The sequence below is a fragment of the Sparus aurata genome, chromosome 13 (assembly GCF_900880675.1).
Source record: "Sparus aurata chromosome 13, fSpaAur1.1, whole genome shotgun sequence".
Lineage (NCBI taxonomy): Eukaryota > Metazoa > Chordata > Actinopteri > Spariformes > Sparidae > Sparus > Sparus aurata.
Window position 1 is genome coordinate 16,279,530 of NC_044199.1, and position 21,013 is coordinate 16,300,542.

The 21,013-nt window shown below is 44.0% G+C and overlaps 1 protein-coding gene across 11 annotated transcripts in view; it reads left to right on the forward strand.

Moving 5' to 3' along the window:
• The window catches only part of auts2a (activator of transcription and developmental regulator AUTS2 a), a 320,581-nt gene that overhangs the window by 201,831 nt on the left and 97,737 nt on the right, over nt 1-21,013 (forward strand). For all 11 annotated transcript variants that reach the window (XM_030438014.1, XM_030438008.1, XM_030438009.1 and 8 more), the window contains one exon: nt 13,840-13,869. In XM_030438014.1, the coding sequence (XP_030293874.1) occupies nt 13,840-13,869 (30 nt within the window). The remainder of the gene's footprint in view (nt 1-13,839; nt 13,870-21,013) is intronic.

Here is a 21,013-nt window from a genome sequence, read left to right on the forward strand (position 1 = left end):
TGCACAATTTTCCGCTGGTGTCTCTGTGACTGAGAGCTCTTCTACTTTCTGCCTGTCTGTGTTATGGCTGTAAGTCTCTCCAGATGCTGTCAGGCACTTTTCAGATAAGTTAGGACTAGTCACAAGCGCTGATACTGCAAAATAATGTATTTTCCAAATATTACTTAAATAAGTGAGAGAACATGTTATGAGAAAGCATTGTTCTGGGTTGTCCTCAGTGCAAACATTCTAAAACATTAAGCGATTCTCTTCCAGTTTTGCATTGATGACCTGCACTTTTTGAAATTCTTATTTTCTTTTTCATCTTTTGTCAAAGACAAGCATATGATAAAAATACTAGAATAAATCTGAATGAGTTGTAAATGCAGCACAATGATTCAAATTATAGCAAACCAGGACTTTTTAATGAAAGACTTTTTAAACTTAGGAGGACTAAAATAACAGAGTGGTGGTGGTGGTGCCTGCCGTTCCCTTGTAGTGAAGTGCTGCTGTAAACTGAGGCAGATTCCCAGAGTGTAATGTGACCTACCTCAGTTTATCTAACTAGACCCTGTTCACACTTGTCTTTGCCCAGAGATAACATCTCATGTACACTGCTCCACAAACCACATCTTTAATTTATAACGTAACATGACATGTTCCTGGCTTTGTTGCTGCATTTTCCTTCCAACACTAGTGTATATATGATCATCTCCTACATATTCACTGATTTTGTTGCATTAACCCTTTAAAAAAAATAGAAATATACATTTGTAACTTTAATTGGATATATCTATGTTATCTACAAAAAAACACTTTTCTGGCAACAGACAGATAGTATTTCTGCTGCTGATTCCACCGGTGGACAGTTTTCAGTCAGCTGCAGTATTTGGATGTCAGAATTTTTTGCTAATATGTTTTACTCATTTTTGTGGTTAAAGGACAGAACAAGCTCATGTTAGGAGTCTAGAGCAGGGGCTCTGTGTTGTGAGCTCTCCTTTGCTAGGTTTTGCTCGGCTGTGCTCCCTGCATTTCCTGCTGACTGACTGATATGGAGCTCTGCTGCCAGGGCTTAAATAGCAGCTGTAAGCGTCCAGCTGCTCCCTGCCACGCTCCACTTCTCCCCAGATGGCTCCGAGACGTTCCAGCAGCCCTCCGGAGGAGCGCTCATGAGGAAAGTGTTATGGAGTGGCTCTCTGAAACACCAGGGAGCATCCCTCGCCGCACCACAGCCACCCTCCTCCTTCTCCAACCCTCGGGCCGAACGCCCAAATCAAGGGAGGGCTGCTTGTGCAGCCTCGTTTGCCAACTTACCAACGGGAGGCAGCACAGATGGTGGTGTCCGCAGCGAAGGCCAACATGCAGCAGGGCCTGAGGGGGGGTCCTGGAGAGAGCACATGCCATGCCTGGCCTGGGATGCCACTGATATCCCCCAGGAGGAGCTCTCACTGGCCCTCAGCAGATGACCAGCAGAAGTCTGGCAAGCCCTGCTCCGCTCAGAGATGGTGTGGTGAAATGTTTTTCTTTACCCACATGGGCGTCTTTGATAAGTGGGTTGTTTCAGAGCTCTGCCAACCCAAGAGAGAATGTGCTTGGCGAAAAAACGAGCGCATTCAAAGTCATTGTCATTTTTCCTTGAACACTCTGTGTTAATATATTATGCCAGCTGTAGAGCTCCAGGGCAGCGGTCTCTTACCTTGGCTGAGTGTAAAAGTGATGAATGGTCCATCAACTTCACACCACTGAAGCGAACCACAGGGTTCACTTCAACCATGACATTGCCCACAGAGATAATATCATGTTTAACATATCCTGCACCCCTGAAAATATACTTTGTTTAAATGTACCATGAGTAGATTTTGACCACTAGCACTGCTGTCGCGCTGTGAAGAGAAGAAGACTGCAATCGAATTTGAATAGTGAAGACTTCATTTTCAATTTGGTAATGATTTCAATGTGTTTTTCATGCCTTAAAGGGATAGTTCGGGTTTTTTGAAGTGGGATCATATGAAGTACATATCTATAGTCGGCCTGTTCCCTACCATAATCAGCGATCAGCGCAGCCTCACTTTGGAGAAGTAGAGAGCCGCTCCAGCCCAGACGCTCAGCTTTGTACTGCAGTGAACGGAGTCCAGATGCAAAGTGAATTTTAAGCACCCGAAACAAGGCCCTACTAAAATAATCGATATCAGTTCAAGTGTACGTTATATAGAGAAAATTTGCACCGCTTTACATCGCTGTCAGACTGCCATTTCTTTTGGCACTACATTTTCTCAACCGTAGAACCTTCGTGTCCCTACGCATTAGCGCAACCGGGCCTCGCACTGTATTTCGCCACTCGCAGATCACCTGTTACTGCGTTACTTTAATGCTTAGGGATAGGTTCTACGGTTGAGAAAATGTAGTGCCAAAAGAAAGGGCGGGCTGACGGCGATGTAAAGTGGTGTGACGTATAACATATAACGTACACTTGAACTAATAACAATTTTCTTAGGTGGGCCTTGTTTTAGGTGCTTAAAATTGGCTTTGCATCTGGACTCCATTCACTGCAGTACAAAGCTGAGCGTCTGGGCTGGAGCGGCTCTCTGCTTCTCCAAACTGAGGCTGCGCTGATCGGCAATTACGGTAGGGAACAGACCGACCATAGATATGCACTTTATATGACCGCACTTCAAATAACCCAAAGTATCCCTTTAAGGAAACACACAATCATCATCACGAGTCTACTAAATTCTCAGCTGCACCGTCCTCTTGCTTGTAAAACAACAGGAGGGTGATGGTTGTGACCTGTAGCAAAAAGCATTATAAGACATCTCTATGAATTTGTAAATCTGCTGCCCTTGTCAGCAGATATCACATTTTGACCACGTTTGTGAGTCACCCGCTTTGCTTTTTCTCAGAACCACCACCCATACTCCTTTTTTTTTTACCATATTTCTCCCTCCCTCACTATCTTTTTTGTTCCCTATGGCCGAAGAGGAGGGGAGTACGCTTCAGGGATGGATGCAGGACGGCTATTGCTCCCAGTGGGGGGGCGGGGGTCCCTGCTCTGCTGACCTCACTGTTATCCTTGTCATGACAGGAAGCATACATCATAGTGGGGCCTCTAATGTGAAACACATTCCGCCACAACTTGATCAAAGCCAGGCTGCCTGGACAACAAAGTGCCCTGTAATGCCATATTTTGACCATATAATTGGAGAGTAATTACGGCTGACAAAACACTCGAGCCATTTTTTCTCCCTCTCTCCCTCCCTCTCCCTCTCTCCCTCTCCTTCCCTGCGTCTTTGGGCTGCAAGAAAGCCCAGAGAGGGGTTGTCATAAACTATGTGGGATATTGTGTGCTGAGTTGGCTTGAAAGCTCTTGAGTGGAGCCGAGGGTAGGTCAGTTTTTATTGGAGCACGATCGCTTATTCAGAGACACTATAACAACACACAAGGGTAGCAGTAACCAGTGGCCTAGAAAAACACTGGTGCACCACATGACAGCTGACCCTCACTCACTGACAAGACACTAAGTCTCCCAAAAAAAGCTGTGCTCTTACTCTGGATTTCAGACGGTGGAGTCCTCTCTCTTGTGTCTGATAACACAGTCTTAAATTATTGCGGTGAGCTGAGTTCTCCTTTGTCAAGCTCCACAGCGACCTAACCAGTAATTCACTGAGCGTAGACGTTGGAGGAGCTGACCCTGAAAGCTCAGCTACAGAACCCAGTTTTCAGAAAGATGAGGACCCTGGCAAAGAATACTGTGTAGTCAGATATTTTTGCAAGTGCTGGAAGTATAGTACACACGTAGAAAATCATTTCCACTAAAGAATAGAAGAAGAACCTTTAACCCAGTCAAAGATGTGAATTCGACGCAGATGTTGGCATTCTGTTGTGTTCATGTTGCACTGGTTGCCCCAGAATGCTGGGCAAACATTTTTATCCACAGGCAGTCTTTCATTCTGAAGTCCACCCCCCTGCTGGGCCAGTCAATATGAGCACAGAGCCTTGGGGCCTGAGCTCTGTGGTATTCTGCTGTACAGAAATCAAACAGAAAACACATGAAACACTGCAAAACATTACAGTTTGACAAAAGTCTGGAAACTCTGTTAGAGCACAGCTCCAACATCATAGTTCCACATCACCGCTCACAGTTTGACCTCATGTTTGCATACTGCTAATGGTTTCAAGGAGCAAAGCAAGCCATCACAAGTTGAAACCCTCAACACGGCAGTCCTTTTATCGGACTAATCTCTGGCCAACTTGGCTATGCAGCAGCTATCCTTCAGTTGAGCATGAGTTTAGCCACAATTCTGTCTGTCATAGTGTGATAGTGTGGTATGATCCAGCCTGTCGACAGGCTGTTTAGTACTAAAAACTGACAGTGAAAACCTTGAGTTATTTACATAAAGTAGAATTGAAGAGCCTTAAAATACATCAGCAGCACTTTTCAGACTTTATTTTGTGTTCCGAGCTAACAACTATAGTTCACTCATATCTGGCTTCAGTCCACCTGCCTGTTTGTCAGGAGGTTAAATCAGGCTTTGAGGGACAGAAGAGGCGGGACTAGTTCAAACTGTGACTGTACTGCTGGTATTGTGGGAGGTGGTAGATGTCAGATGTCTGGTCTGTGGCTTTCAGCCTGCAATCGTGCTCCACCACTTAGCATGCTAATTAATCCCAACCAAAGGGCTGCGTCAGTCACCCCACGCTCCACCAGGGACGCTCCCACTGGGCTCATCCTGCTTTAATTGAGCACGTTTTGCAGAAGCCCGCTGTCCCTGGGATTACATTAGATCCCTCTAATTCACCCAGCCTGCCACCGGCCTGGGCAAAGTGAACGAGAGAGGGCGGGAGTGAGATGAGACATAGAGCTGGGAAATGTATAAATAAACCAAACAAACAAACAAAAAAAACCCAGACTGAGTGTTTATTAACACCCCTGGGATGAAAAAGGAGGTGAGTGCAGGAAATCATTAGCGCAGGAGAGTCAAACTAGGCTCGTTTGATCTCGCTGATGGAGGAGCAAATGTAATTTAGCGCGCTGCGAGTAATTTGTTTTAGCAGTTAGCATGGGTTCCTTTTAATTTCATTTTGCCTGGCATCAGTCTTTCAAATTAAATATTTTTATTTTGTACAAAGCGGATCTTTGTGAGCCTCAAGGCTCAAAGACCAGCCCTCAACAACAACTAATGTTTATTCATCTTTGCTTGTTTGCATGTGCGGTAGACAGAATCTTGACAGGAGTATGCGGTGTCGGCTCTTATTTGAGTACTTTCTGTATAATGAGGCAACTCAGATGTACACTGCGACAGCTAGTAAATCATAGCAGGAGAATAACAAAGTGTTTTTGTCACCACAGCTCTAATTATTTGGAAGACGGTGCTGAAGCGGCTGCATCTGTTTTGGTGTCTCACCTTATGTCCTCATTCTACTGAAAGCTGTTGACTGCGCAGTCTGTTTATGAAATAAAGACACCATTTTCAAACCCAGGTAATGAAATAGTTCCCAACTAATAACTTCCAGCATTTACAAAGAATATGGTAGTTAGTAACCTGTCAGAGGAAATCAAAAATGTAGCAGTGACTCCCTGTCACGTATTAGCTCATATAATTGATTTACAGATATGATTCTCATGTTTAATTCAGTGGGCATCACCGAGGGATCGGCCCTGCATCGGTGAGACATGGCGTAGTGTAACAGCAAAGGGAGGAAGTTTATCTCTGCCTGTCAGGGTGTTGCCACTTAATTGCTGCTACCACCCATGACACAGAGGAGGCCTTCCTCTGCATCAGGACCAGCTAGCCTCAGCTCAGATGAGAAGGGAAGAGAGAGGAGAGTCTTATCAGGAGGAGATGCCTGGAACACTGTTGCTCTGAAGCACCTTATCTGGCCCATGTTCACATCGTGTGGAGCCTGAGCCCCCACTCTTGCTAGCAGTGGGGTTGTGCAGCTGGTAACAGAGAAGAGGCGCTAACAGGGTTGATTGTTGTGACGATGAGCTGGAAACATGGGCAGCCATTTTGGCTGCGCGGGAAGAGTTGACGCATACTGAAATTCTGATATGTGCAGAGTTAAATGCCTTTTATTATGAAGACATATCGGTTCGATCAACTGATGATCCAGAGTGGTAAATCATGCTGTGGTGCGGTGGTGTGGAACACTAAACAGCAAAGAACTCTTGTGTAAGTGAAAGGGCGATCTTCAGGTATGTCTGCATTTCAAACTTTTCCAAAGCGATGCATTCGTAGCTGCCATTACAGGCTGATAAACAACATGTGCTCTAATGTGAGGGAACTCTGTGTATCTCAGCTGTGTCCCTGGCAGAGCCTGCAGGGGTTGTTAGCATTGACAGCGTCGGTCTTTATGCATGAGACTTCCAGGCAGATTGTTGGCAGAGCTGGACAGTTTCTCTCAGATGAGCGTCAGCTGGCTGCAAGCCTCACAGCCTTCTTCTCCTCCTCCTCCTCCTCCTCCTTCACCTTGCTCTCCTTCCCATCATGGCAGACCCAGAGAAAGAGCTTTATGGAGCCCTATAATGATACGTGGCAAATGTGCAGCACTGGGGTGATTGTTAACGGCGGCAGCTGCGCAGATAGCCTGGATGATGGAAAATCAGTGGGACCTCATTTTGGTTTGCCAGTATGAATATTAATGGCTCGTTTCCAGGCCATGGCTAATGATGAGGAAAATTCCCTAATAAAAACTTGATGTGATGGGCAACGACCCGCGGGGTCACTGGAGACAGTCAAAGTTAATAGTGTGCCATCAGGTGTGAGGAGTTAAGTGATTAGAGGCACAGAACCTAATCCTGATGTTTTTCTCCCCCTCAGCTATGAGTCGGTGTGGAGAGGAGGGAGGGAGGGCTGCAAGTGGGAGGTGAGGGGAGCAGATGAGCTTTATATCTCTAGACAACAGTGGGTTGCTGCCTGTTGTTAAGCATACATCTCTGTGCATGCAAGCCATGAATGTTACAAGGAATACTAGAGGTGGCAGATGGAGATTATCTTGCACAGTTTTACTCCATTATGAATAATATCAGCGCATTTCACAAGGGATGGGCGCCTTTTAAGTGCTGATAGAATACAATATAAAAGATGATTTCAGCACAGATATAAAAACAGTGCTTTGTGATATCTAACTTTGAGGAATATATGACTTGTTTTTCCTATAAACCCCTTTTATCATTGAACAGGAGAAGCCGGTCTTGTCCAAAGTCGAAATGAATTGATGTTACTTGTAAACTGCAGAAAATAAGAATGAAAAGAAATTAGAAAACAAGACTATGAATCTCAGATTCAGTGCTAGGTTTTTGGATTTGACAGTTTTCAGAGCTTGTGCTAAAGTCAGTTGATACCAAAAAGCATTGCGGTTCAACACCCAGTTGTGAATTTCACTGGCTCAAAGGGGTTAGTGTCTCAGGGTGAGAAAAGGTCAAATCTTCTTGTTCAGTTCCAACTAGTCTTCTGCAGGAACTCGCATCATGTCCACTTCCTCGTGTTCTTAGATTGTTCTTATGACACGCAGTAAATTCTGCTTCTTCACAAACATTCCACAAATAGTCTTATATTGATTGTTTATGTGTGTGGCCAGATTGCTGTAATGAAGATGCCAAATGACATTATTGTTAAAGTCTAGCACGTGGGGTGCTAAAAATACACACCAAGTGGACTTATCTCGGGGGAGTCCCCATAACTGCTGAAACAATGCAATGTGATGTATGTAATTATCTCAGAATCCTTTTATTAATCTCTGATTAATCCAGCATCTGCTTTGTGCCTCAGTCGCCTGTTGGCTTATGGAGACAGAGTACAGAGTTGGGGTGAGGCAAGGTGTCTGTTTGTGGGTGTTTGTGCCCACGCTGCAGCTGTGTCTTATATTTTCTCCTTTCTATCAGATAACCAGTGAATGCCTCCCACCCCCAGGCACCTGTAGCTTGGAGAAAAACGACAAGATGAGTCTAGAAGGAGAGGCACTGAACTTGGTACTTGTGTAATAAATAGATTTTTAAGAAAGCAAAGTGCTGCACCTCTCTGTTCCCTCCTTCCTCCCCTGGTCCTTGTCAGGTGTGTGCGTGTGTATCGGGTGGGTGGATGGAACTGATCAACAGAGAGGTATATCCCGCGGCAACATCTGTTTCTGCCAAGCATCACCTCAGTGGTACGCTGCCACATCTCCTGTTGTCCTACCTTCTTCCACAGAACATACACATACACCACTTGTACCCTTCTGAACTTGTCTTTTCATCCCAGGCATCCAAAAGTGTGTGAATGTGTATGTGTATCCGTATTTCTGGCATTGCTTCATGTCACTTCTCACACTTCAACATCCAGACCCAGCTTTTATAATGTAAATCATTAGAGACTGAAGCAATATGGAATGATTAATAAAAGAGTAATAAAAGGTTTTTAAAAATTCTCTCAGATATTCTGTCAGTAAGTTTGGGCAGAGTCCACTGAAATGAAATCCAAAAAGAATGTACTCCAGAGATTTTAAACCAGAGGTCACAGACCATAAAGTTTTTATTATTATTTCTTATTATTTTATGGAAGGCTTAATTATTCTCCCCCATCATCCTTCCTTGAGCTCCGCTGTCCCACTGACTGGAATCCAGAGTTTGCGGTCAAATTGAATATCTTCTGGATAAAGTTTTACATTTGAAGGGAAATTGCATTCAGATGTTGGCCTGCTGCATTTGGCCAGTGCTGCACATGTGGATCAGACCTGGTTATATTAGTCCAGACAGAGGTCTGGTCCTCCCTGACGAGACATTCTTGGCTGCTGAGAGAGGCGTTTGCCTTATGTGACTATATAGACTGTCTCAAACACTCAAGCTGTGCTGTTTTCTTTTCCTCGAGATTTTTTTGAGGTCCTCTCTTTCCTACCATGCCTCCATATGACAGCTCGACATCAAGCAGATGCTGTGGAAATTATATGTTCGATGTCATCGCAGCAGAACCATGCTTATTTTAATGATCTGTCCTAGTCAGGCATGTCATGTTGAATTTCCTTCCACTCACTGAACTTTAAGGTGTATTTACTAAACTGTCATTTATGGATACCTTTTCGTGGTATGTGTCTTCTAGGCTTATTTCTGTATAATAAATAATCCCAGAGTTTATGTGAGGTTCAGTCATTATGAGTGTGAATCAGTCTTTTGTATAAAGAAAGGGGGCTTTAAACAGAAGGTCTGTCCATGGCAGATCATCATTAATACCACAAGTCACAGCAGGCAGAGCTGCATGTAGCCAGTTGTGAGCTCAGTTGTAATGACGGTATTTCTGGGCCACACCCGCATCCTCAGTCAGCACAGTGTATTGACCATACTCATATTGCCAACCTTAAGACTATCCCTACCTTTCCTGATGAAACCAACTAAGTTTCCTTTTTCAAATTTCTGTGTTATAAGAAACTAATTTGTGAGCGTATTGTGACGGGGCCTGCTGCTCCAGCTTTGTGTGCCAAAGCAGGTGCTGTGTAGCAAACCCTGAGCTCATCAGTCTCCTCCTGCCCAGCTCTATTTGTTGTTCCTCAATTCACAGTGGCGGGACTGGCAGACTGTGTAATATGTCGGTGAGAAAGAGAGAGGGATATGGGAGGTGTGAGTGGGGGATTTGAGAATAAGCATGGCACAGATCCCCATTTCGCCATACTGGTCTTCCTCTATTCCCCATGAATAATGTGGCACAGCCCCTACCCAGCGGTAGGCCAGGCATGCCGCCATATCAAGCTGTGGTGGAGAGCGAAGGCGTCCAGCTTGGCGTGTCTGGGCTCAGTGACATTCTAGCCCCACAAACCCCCCACCCCCCCAGCCTCATCCCCAACCTGCAGAGAAGAGCACTGGGCTCCAAGATGGCAATCAAGGCTTGATTTGCCAACACATTTCCAATGATTAAAATGTAATTAGCACAAGCGAGCACCTCCTCCCCAGCTAATTTCCACGCACGCTGTGACAGGCAGGCGGTCGGCGGCACCCAGGCCCCAGCAGCAGATGGAGGAGGATGCAGCGGAAGGGGAGAAAACCATTTTGCCATGTGACTGTTTGCATCAGAAAACCATCAGGACACGCAGCTATATCAGGAAGGAGCTGTTAGGAGGAGGGAGTGAGGAGCCCTTGACGACAGCACATCAAATTGGCACTGTCAGAGCTGACCCTGGCAATGGCTGCCATCCTTCATGCTGTCCTTCCAGCTCCCAGGCATGCAGGCAGGTTGGATCCTTCCCCAGGCTTTAACCCCTTCAGCCATCCTGCAGGACAACCTGGCTCAGGCTGATAACAGACACCAACCTCAGTGCAACGGGCCGCTTTAATGAAGCCCATATCAACCATAATTAATTCTAAGGTCGTGGATAGCAACCAGCATAACCTGAGGCTAATGTCACTCACGGGGGCGACAACATGCATCCTTCACAGTTCCAGACTTAAGAAGATGCCGTTTAAGAAGATATTAGCATGGAGACAAGTTGTAACACTGAGGGATTTGAAATCATAGTAGCCTGTTAAACAGTTTCTCTTTGCCTTTAGAAAATATCGTTTACGCATGTCATTTTTTCTTGATTGATTTAACATCTGTTAGCATTTGTGGACCAGTGGATTTCCAGAAGGTTATGTTGGAAAAAGGGAACATGGCATACTTGCCTTGCACGCATCCTCATGTGATGTGGTCACCTCTTTAGTACAGACATTTTTTTGTGGGTAGCTCTGGCAGGAGACTTTGGTGAGCCCTACTGCTACGGACCATAGCATAGCTGCATCGTTTAGCATTCAGCCCATGGCACCTTATGTTCCCCTTGTATTGGGCCAGCATTACTCTCAGCTGGAGAGGATTTAGGACAAGAATAATTTACTCCTTATTTCAGACCAATATAAACAACAGGCTCGACGCTTGGACAGAGCACAGGGAAATTTGTAAGAGCACTCAGCCAAAAGAGAGGCCCGGGTGAGAGCAGAGGGGCAATCAGAAGTGGTCCGGATACAGGCCAACATCAACAGCTCTTAGAGCTGAAGCTAATGTTTGACATTCCTGTGTTACTTAAACTTAACACTCGAGTCTAGCTGTACAGTATAATGCTGGTCCTGTGTAAATAGCAGTGGGCCTGGGTAGAGTATCACTTTTCCTTGTCAGCCCCCTCCCAGAGCTAATGCTTTCCTTATTGTACATGACTGTTGCTTTAAATAAGACCCATTTCCTACCTCAGCCTGTCAGGGAGCGAGCTCTACTGATCTCAATGGCACCATTGTTTTTGAGTTTTTCCTTTCTTCGCTGTAATATATTCATTTTTGTCAGTCATTTTAAACCTCTGACATATGTCTTTTCATTAGCCAAGGCCTCCGAGGATTTGGTGTAAAATGTTTTTGACATTACAGTTAACCATAGCTTTGGAGATTTATTCATACCCACCCGTCAGTAGCAATAACTGAATTTTTGAGCTCATGCTTACCTCCTAAAACAATTCCATACCTCAGTTATTAAAGATGAGGTCTACCAATCATTCTTGACATTTCCAACTACCAAGTGCAAAGCCAAGAATTTCTCGCTTCCCGTCTCTGTTTCTAATGTAAGACTCGGTAAGTAGTAATACAAGGAGCGAGAAAATTTCTAGATATACAGGGATTCTTCTCCCCCGCCTCAGGTTGCTTTATGCATGAGGCAACGCATTAGTTCACTATGATCACTTATCACTGAATGACAGCTCTGGCTTGTTTGTATGCCTGAGATGTGTTTTTTTTTATCTTTTAGAGATATTATTATTTGTTACTTTTTGCTCTATACTAGAGCAGCAAGTTCGGAGGAGCTTTGGCGTCTGCACAGTAAGGACGATCAAATTGCCTGCCCTTGCCTGTCAGGCTTGATGTCAGGATTTTTTACTTTGCTCATTATAAAGGTATTTCCATTTTATTAAGTTTTCCCTTTTTTCCACCCTTTGTCGCTCTGGGAAATTTGCATACCTCTATTCCTAGGGAAAAAAAATAATGACAGCAATTTCTTTTCTTTTCTCTTCCCCACTAGCCGTGTGAGTGCTTCGTTTAGTGGCACCTGCGGAAGCGACAGGCGCAGGGATGAGAAGTGAAAGAGAGCAGTTGATTAAATCATCATCAAGTCGCAGCACAGAAAGTCAATTCTGCTTGCCGTCTACAATGATATCCTTTTATCTTAAAGTAATGAGCTATGGCACTTTTGCATCGGGTAATACGATGAGTTCCATTAGCATGTTCCATTTGCTTCACAAGCAAGGGCAAGTCATTCCAGCCGGCTTCTATCTTGGCAATCAGAGCAATTGGCTGCACAGCCAGGGAACAGGGGGAAGGAGGGAGAGCAAAAAAAAGGGAACATGAGAAAGAAACGCAAGTAGTGTTTTTTTATGGACCACAACACAGTGCAAAAACTAAAATGATGTCCATTATTTGAACCCCTTACATGCCTGTGTTCCTGGGTGTGAATTGTGTGCAGGCAGAGAAGCAGCTAATGAGTGCTTGGTTACTTTACCGTTGTCACATTCTGAGAAGCCTAAATGCATGCAGGCAGTTGAGATGGTTAATACTGCTCATCAGATCTTGTCTGCTGCTGCATTAGTCAGTCCTGTGTGGGAGGCCGACACGCCTATTATTCACAAGCGAGAAAAGAGGTGCACATTTATGCACGCAGCGTGCAGCATTTTGTTTAACACGGACATTCACGCGTAATCAGAATCCTCACTCATCTACATTACCCTTATTTATTCTTCCAGCTGACACTCTATAGGGCGACAGGCTCTCTGCACACTGTATTAAAATGGGGGGGGTAAAATGTTGTTGGTGGTGGAGAAACAGAGTGAGAGAGAAATGGAGAGCAGGGAAACGTCTGAGGAGTGTTTGCCCAGTGCGTTTATTGCCTCTGCATAATTTATGAGCTGCTGGAGCTGACCATCATGGCAGTGTGCCGCGGGCGGCCCCTGGGGCCATGTGGGACAGGCCTGTAAATTGGATGCTATGCTCCTGCTGAGCTCGCAAGGCCCCTTTTTACCGTCCAGCCTCAGAAACAGACCAGCTACGAGCCTAGCCAGCTACCTTTGAGCTCTGCAGGGCCCCGGATAAGCAGAAAACAAGAGATGGAAGCAAAAAAGAGGGAGAGAAGGAAAAAAAAACGACAGGATTTTCTGTCGCTCACTCCCTGGGCTGTCAATCATTTCACCCCCTTCCTTCACTCCCTCCCTACTTTAATCGACACCCACCAACCCCTCCCCGCCTACACACACACGCACTGTGCCAACCCCTGCCCATATTCCCCCCCAGTGCCTTCTTCATTACCGACTCCAGTGCTTCTCTGCACCTCAGCCATATGCACAACGTTGAGGGCCGCCAGTCACCCAGCATCACACTAATTAGTTGATAAAGAATTAAGTGGACCTTGAAATTGAAATTGGAAAGAAAAAATGAAATCTAACCACTTTTTCCTCCCTCCATTACAAAGTTCCCTTCCTCTTCTTGTCATTTCTCCTTCCCAGCCTCAAGCAGGAACAGACATCATGGAATTATAATTCTAGTGGCGGTTAGCGTTTTGAGATTCCAGCTCCATCTGAGTTTCACATACGTTTCAGTGTTAACAAGGGCACGGCTGCATACGAGAAATTTGCTTTGGTTCACATTCCGGTGCTTGTGTCGACTAATGAAGTGATCTGATGATATTCAGACACTGAATATGAGTGTATGATAAGTTTGCCGTTGAAAACTTAATGAGATATGCCATTTACAAATCTAAATTAGATCATGACTCTCACAGGTGTTTGAATGCATTTTGCAATTTGAAATTGAATACAGACCAAGAAGATATAACACAAGGATGTAACATATTACTCCTCGTTTTCAGCTTGGCCTTTCTTCTTGTTTCTTTGCAGTGTGACACCGAGAGCGACCAAGATGACAAGGTAAGCTGCGATTTTTTTCATATACTATTAAATATGCTTGGGTCATTTCAGGCATCCTTCATCAAGTTTCAGTAAGATTAAAATGTTACAGTATCTTAAAGGTTAAGAATTCAATGTAATTAGAATTAAACGTCCAGTTAATAACTATGAGAAAGCCTTAATTAGCTGCACATTAATTATAAATGACTTAATGATGTGCAAAATCTAAATCGAACTGTTCTGGGTTTTTAGGATTTAGATGACATTTAAATGAGACTGCTGTGACAGCCAGGGTTAGAGGTGTGGACTTTTGCTTAAAGCCTAACATTAACTACAGTATTCAGCACAGTGGCTGTGTTCGTATATCCTGTGCTATATCTACCCATCTATTTAACTTCCCATCTGCCTATTTATCTGTCTTTTGTTGTGATATGCTGCAAATTAAAAGTAACAAAATCACCTTTACAAGGTGTTCGTTGCTTATTTCTGTGCATATAATCTCAATCAGCACCTCCTACGGTCAAGATCTGCATCATCTTCCTGTAATGTAACACTGTCATATATTTGCTAAGAAGTTTACGGTGTACGAATGCAAACACTGGAAATCAATATAAAATGGTTAACAAACTCAAAAATCTAAAGAGAAGAAAAGAAGAAAAAGAAGAAAAGCAAATACAGATGATGGTTTTGGGAGTCTTATGTCGTATGCTACATAATTTTCATTTTCAGCCACGTCTTGAAGATGTTAGTGACTTGAAGATCGAATGTGTAGGATTAAGTGTCATCTAGCAGTAAGATTGTGGATTGCAACCAACTGAATACCCCCCGCTTTATTCTCCCGTATGGTGGCCGCTAACATGAAAGGTCTTCACCTGAGCCAGTGTAAGTTTATCCTTTCTGGGCTACCGTAGAAAAGACTGTGGAAGAGGACCTGTCCCCTCTGTAGATTTCGAAGGCTTGTTCTTAGGAAAACACAATGTTTCTTAGTGTCAGGTGATTATACACAATGAAAACATAATTATGAATATTATATAAAATTTTACTATTTGGTCCCCCTAAATCCTACACACTGGACATTTAACCCAAATTTAGGCCACTCTAACATGCTTCTAATCCTTTCCTATTGGCAAGATTAAATTATCAAATTTAGTAGCATTGCAAAATAAAGATAGAAGTATAAAGCAACATTGGCATCAATGGCTGCCACATTTTGGTCAAAGCAGAGCTTTAACAATTACAAATCGAAGTGCTTGTAAGTAGCTACAAGTTTGTTTTTATCCATCCGTATCGTTTTCTGAGCAGCTCCATTTGTAATGTCCAGGTATTCACAGTTTGAGCGTACCTCATAGATTCTATGAGCAGCCATATTATCCAACGACTTCTAACTAGAGATCTAGATCCACTACAATGATTTAGTAATACCATTTGCTTGTGGTGTTTAGACTGTGCAGCAAATTGAGTCATTACTCAGTGTTGTCGATTTAAATTGCTCCTGTCTCTGTGGCAATTCCTTTTTGTTTCAGGAAGAGAGAGAGAGCATGGTAAGCTGTAATCCCCCCAGTGACTGTATTAATTCACCCTGGCTCACGTTACGCTCCTGATGAACAGCACCAACTACACCTTGCTGTCATTGATTAATTGTGTGTTAAAGTAACAGAGGAGTGAATTAGTAAATAGCGGACCCCTATGACAGGAGTTGACTCATGTGTTCCTCCTCAATGTGAGGGAGTAATTGGAGCTCCCACTCAACACTTTTACCCCCTCCTCAGTCCACGTCACCTCTGCCACTATCTGCTCCTGCCAGGCACCAGGCACACTGTGCCCACTGCCGCTGTTGTCATTTGCATTCTGTGGGCGACGCTGTCTACTTTACAACACCACAGCAGAGAAGGACGCGGGAGAGCAGAGTCGTTTTAATGGGTCAAATGTATTCAGATGAGGACAAACGCGGCTTATTTAGTTTCCCTTCAAAAGCAGGAAATGGAAAAAGTGTTCCCAGGAGAAATCACGTTCTGCCTGGTGTAGAAGGCCTCTGCCGTGTCGGCTGGAGCTGCCAGACTCAGATAAGAGACAGCTATTCGCATCTCAGAGTATGTGTGCTCACAATCCTGCTCGTGTGTTTGTGTGTGAGTGTGTCTCTGCATGTATTGGAAACTGTCAGAGCATTTGCTCATTATAAAGTGACCTGTAGGATGGGCCCTCTCCAACATGACATGTTAATGGCATAGTGGGAGACAGGTAGGAGGCAGGCTCGCTGCAGTCACTCGTCACACAAATCTGGTGTTATTAGCCCTATATGTGTGATCATTAACTTCTATGCTAAGGCCCCCATTACAAGCAGGCTCCCATTCTCTCCATCAGAATCAAGCAATCCAGTCAGAGCTCAGACAATGAGCTAAAGATCTAAAGATCTACGCCATGTGTAAAAAATGTGGCTGAAATATTTATGTGTGTGTGGTTATTATTTGATAATTCATGTAGTTGATTGTGCATCTCCACATGTCTAGTTGCTTATCTACACAAAACACACATAAACTGAACTAATGCATTTGTGCCTCACTATTTACAGCTCATTTCAGTCATATTATGTGGCAAAAATAAAATGGGACGATTTGCCTTCTTTTCATCCTATACTGTAAAGTGGGATTCATGTGGTCTCTGGCAGTGGAATGCAAGCAAAAACGCCTGCTGAGGGGCCAAAATCCTCCTCTCAAAGCTTTTTCTGGCGAGGATGTCCTCGCCTGTCTTTCTCTATCATGTGGTTTGGCCCATCTTCCACTCCTGAAACACAGTCCGTCAGCAAAATGTGCTCTTGCACACATCCTCTCCACATTCTCTCCTTTTGGTGGATCCAAGCAGGATCAGGTGGTCATTTTTATTAGGTCTAGGCAGGACTGGCCTGCTCATTTGGAGCAGCTTGTTCCTAGTTACGATGCTCCGCTTTACTGGCAGGAGAGCGCACCGAAAAGAGCTCCATCGCCTCAGGTGTCTTTCATGTGCATCCGCCAAAGCACCAATAACATTGCTTGTTTCATGGTGTAGTTAACACCAACAGGTTTTCCACCATCTGAGACCATTTAGGAGGGCTTTGAAAAATCCCCCCAGCCTCAACATGTGTAGGATCCGGAGCTGTAAAACCTCACAGTAAAATGTAACCCACATTAGCAATATACTTTATACTGAGTTTAAATGCACCCGCCCTTTATAATTATATTTTATCGTGATCATACCATGAACATGAAAAAAAAAAAAAAATGTATGCACTCAACATAATCTTTTTTGATTGAACTGCGGCAAATTTCTGCAACATTTCTTAGCAGTCTTTGTAATGTTGTCAAGAGCGCTCAGGCACTCACTCCGTCTGGACTTGCTAATGCTTAAGTGATTTTTTTGTGAGTAAGTGGCACATTGAAACTGCCAGTCAAACATTTTAGTATGAATATCTGCTAGTGCTCAAGTGCTTTTTCCAGCTTAACTGTTCATCAGTCGTTACTGAGTCCTTTTGTGAAGACAATGACTCCATGCTTTAATCTGCAGAACTTATCACTCTGTAGATTCTTTATTTCTCTTTCCCTTGCCTCTGGGCTTTTCTTTATATAGGCCACACCTTTCCTAAGTGTTATTTACTCGCTCTATCAGCAGCCACAAGCTGTAAATGCCATTTTGAAAATGCTTTGTGTCTTATTAATGGCCATGCAACCGAGTGCTGTAATTTGCTGTGCTTTGCTCTTATTGGAGGCAAGGGATCTAAGTGGGTGCTTTAGAGCAGCCGAGAGAACCTGTTTGTCCTTGACATAAAATAAAGATCTGAACTGGTAATATATTTGCTGTTTCTCTTCCTTTATTGTTTTGCTGTGTTTGCCCTCAGGCAATTACAGCAGAAGAGTCGAGTTTCTCAATCACTCTGCAGCACTGTACATAAAACCATTTTATATCCTCCTCCTACCCCCCAAACCCTCCCTCTTTCCACCGCAGTGGGAAGGATGAGTAATAAAAAGGAGAGAGCAACTTGTCAGCGTTAAAAGATTATGTGTTTTGCCCCCTCCAAAGGAAGAGAGTAGTGTTTACAGGCTTGAGTGGGTGCTCGCTAGGCCGAGGCTGAGGCTGATTGCACTAGAGTACCCTGTCAGCCAGTGATTTGTCATGTACTTTATCATCCTTGTCACTCTGCAGAGCGTTGTCATAGGTATCATTCCCGCCTGCCCCCTCCCCCCTCTGTGCTTTGTACCCAGTCAGTGTAGGAAATTTGTATTTACTTTGGGGGAGTGTAATTTGTTCCTCATGGATAATATGACCCTTAGCGGAGCCGGATCACGGGTTAGTTGAAGTGATATTTTCCGGTAATGGTAGTCGTACATCATGGCTGTCAGGCCGGGTTAGGAGGCGAGCACATTACAGCTCCATTTTAGCACTGCAGGCATCTGGGATTATTTTCCATAACCAAGTATGACATGACCGCTCTGCGGAGTGCATTAAATTTTTACTAGGTTTTTTCCCTCCCCCGGCAACTTCTGTGGCTTTTCCCCCAGTCTGGGTCTCGAGGCTGCCACAGTGATGGATACCCCCAGAGTCCCAGTAGCCCTGGCCAAGGTTAGCGGGTGTCACAGACCTACACTGCTCCCCTCCATCCAATAACTGGCAAATCCCTGCTCCCTCTGAGGCGTGTGCACACAGGCCCACAGCTCACCATCCCAGCCTCCACACACACAAATACAAAGAAGAGGAATGTTGATGTTGATAGTATAAAATTATTACACCTCGATTTTGTCCCCTTATGCTTGGACCAAAAAAAGGACCGACACAGACAGATAGAGATCATCTTAACACGTGGCAGTGCTTGTGATGGCAAATAGCTTGGGGCTTCAGAGCTGCTGATTGCTTTCCTTTTTCTTTACTACTCTTCTTTTTTCTCCCCCATTTGATTCTTCTCCCCTTGGCAGCAAGGTCAGCAGTGTAAATGCCACCTCTTGCCATTGACAAATGGTCGCCCCCCTGTCTGATAATCAGTAGGGTCTCAGAGGTGGACGAGCAGGCGGAGCTCATTAGGGCGCCACAGATGAGAAATTAATGTGGAGATTCCAGGCCTGGCAGAGAGTCATGCTGATGGGCCCAGGGTAGGGGAGGAGGAGAAGGGAGGGGCTGTAGGATGGGTGGGGTGGATGGATGGACCCTGTCTGATGGATGACCAGGTCAGCAGGCAGCAACACTCCCCAGACAGTCCCACAGATACACACACACCCACACGCCTGTCCTCCCTTCGTAACCTCCCCTTCTCCTTCCCCCCTCCCAGTCTCACTTGTAGTGGCGCTCATCCGCCCCTCCACCCAGCAGTACAGTAATGACACGGCAGAGCTTAGAGACACAGGAGGGTCAGAAGGACGGCATTTTACCCCTCGACTGACACACTGGTAATTGAATGGAAGCAGCCTAATTGACACAAATTTTCACATCCTTTTTCGTCTGAAAAAGGATGGTGACAGAAGGTGAAAATGTCAGCCTGTCAGTGTGCTTCAAGGGTTATTTATACTGTTTGTCTGTGATATTCTTTTTCCAGCAGATTGCATATTGTTTATTTATAATTACACCATTGCAAGGAAGGTGCCCTTGCATGTCGATATGTGATTGCATTTACACTTCTAGGACTAATTGTGAGATATTTATGGACATTTTTCTTGGATATAACACCACTCTTGATTAGTCTTAAACACACACACAGAAGCAAAAGACATTGAGTAGATTTAAGGAGCTGTGGTGTTGAACTGAGATTGTTTTGCTCCTGGGCTAAGACCCTCCTCCATTTACAGTAGCTGGCTCCAGAGCTTGCACCCCATCATTGGCCTAGCAGGTAAATCCTCAATGTATCAAAGTACATGACCACTTGCTAAAACTCACAGCTCACTGAGATGTGAAAAATAAAGAATTCGTATTAATGTAGTGCTTGTGCCAATCATTGCCTATTCAAGCTTTTATAGTTCATAAAAGGAATGCTAAAAATGAGTAAAAAGACAGGACCTCAGAGAAACCCACCTGACTAAAAGATTGCATACATGCATGATGAAAATACAGAGTTGGCGATCATCATGGGGGATGATGATTTTTTTTTTAATTTATTTAATTCTAGTTTTACAGTTTACATGAAAATACACACTATCTATTTGCATGATTGCTTACAGTTGACATTCAATCTGCGTGTAGAAACGGTTTTGTCTGATAAGGTGTCTCCAGTTTTAAAAGGTATCCTGTTGCTCAGTACTTATCAGAGTTTATATGAGAACTTTCCCAGGCACCTCAGAATTATGTAAACTCTACTTTTGGTATGTATCTGTTAAATATTTGTTGAATGTTAAAAAAAAAAGGTTATTAAATGAATGGTTTAAGCATTGGACCCATGCTGATAACACTGACACAGCCGTGATTATTTTTTGTCAAGGACCAGATACTCAAATGCACCTTTTATTCAAAAGCATGTGGAATGAAATGTGGAAAAATGTTTTCTTTGCATCAATAAAAGGAGTTGGTATTGCTTTTTAGAATACCCCCTGATGTGTTTTGATAGCCTACTGCAAAGCAGTTTTGGTGTTGAAACACAGGACTTCAGAGGGTTTGACTCTTGCCTTGAGATGTGATATTATGCAAGCCCTAATGTGTTACACTTGCCTCTAGAGTGCTCAACCTCACCATTCATTTATGGCTAACAATAAAAGGTAATAATACACACTTTTGAATAGGACAAGGTTGCCGAGTCCTTGGAATTGAATGGAGGAAAAAAAACAGTTGCAACAGTGAATCATGTTTCAAAGGCAATGATTCAATTCCCAACGCAAGCTGAGAACACAGGGAGTGGAAAATAATTCAATCAGCAACAAAAACCATAAATATGCTGTTTGACTGAGATGTGCACTCCCGTGGAAAGAAAAAGCCATTTCAATTTTTCCTGACCTGGAAAAGAAAAATGTCTCAGGCAAATTGTGTACATATATCAAGAGTTTATGAGACTGGTCACATACAGAGAGGCTTTGGAGTGGAAACAAAACCACTGTTAAAAAAATGTTTTGTCCACTATGTGTGTGTGTGTGTGTGTGTGTGTGTGTGTGTGTGTGTGTGTGTGTATGAATGTATGTATGTCTATCTGTTAAGCACATCATTAGCTCTCCCCATATTTTGT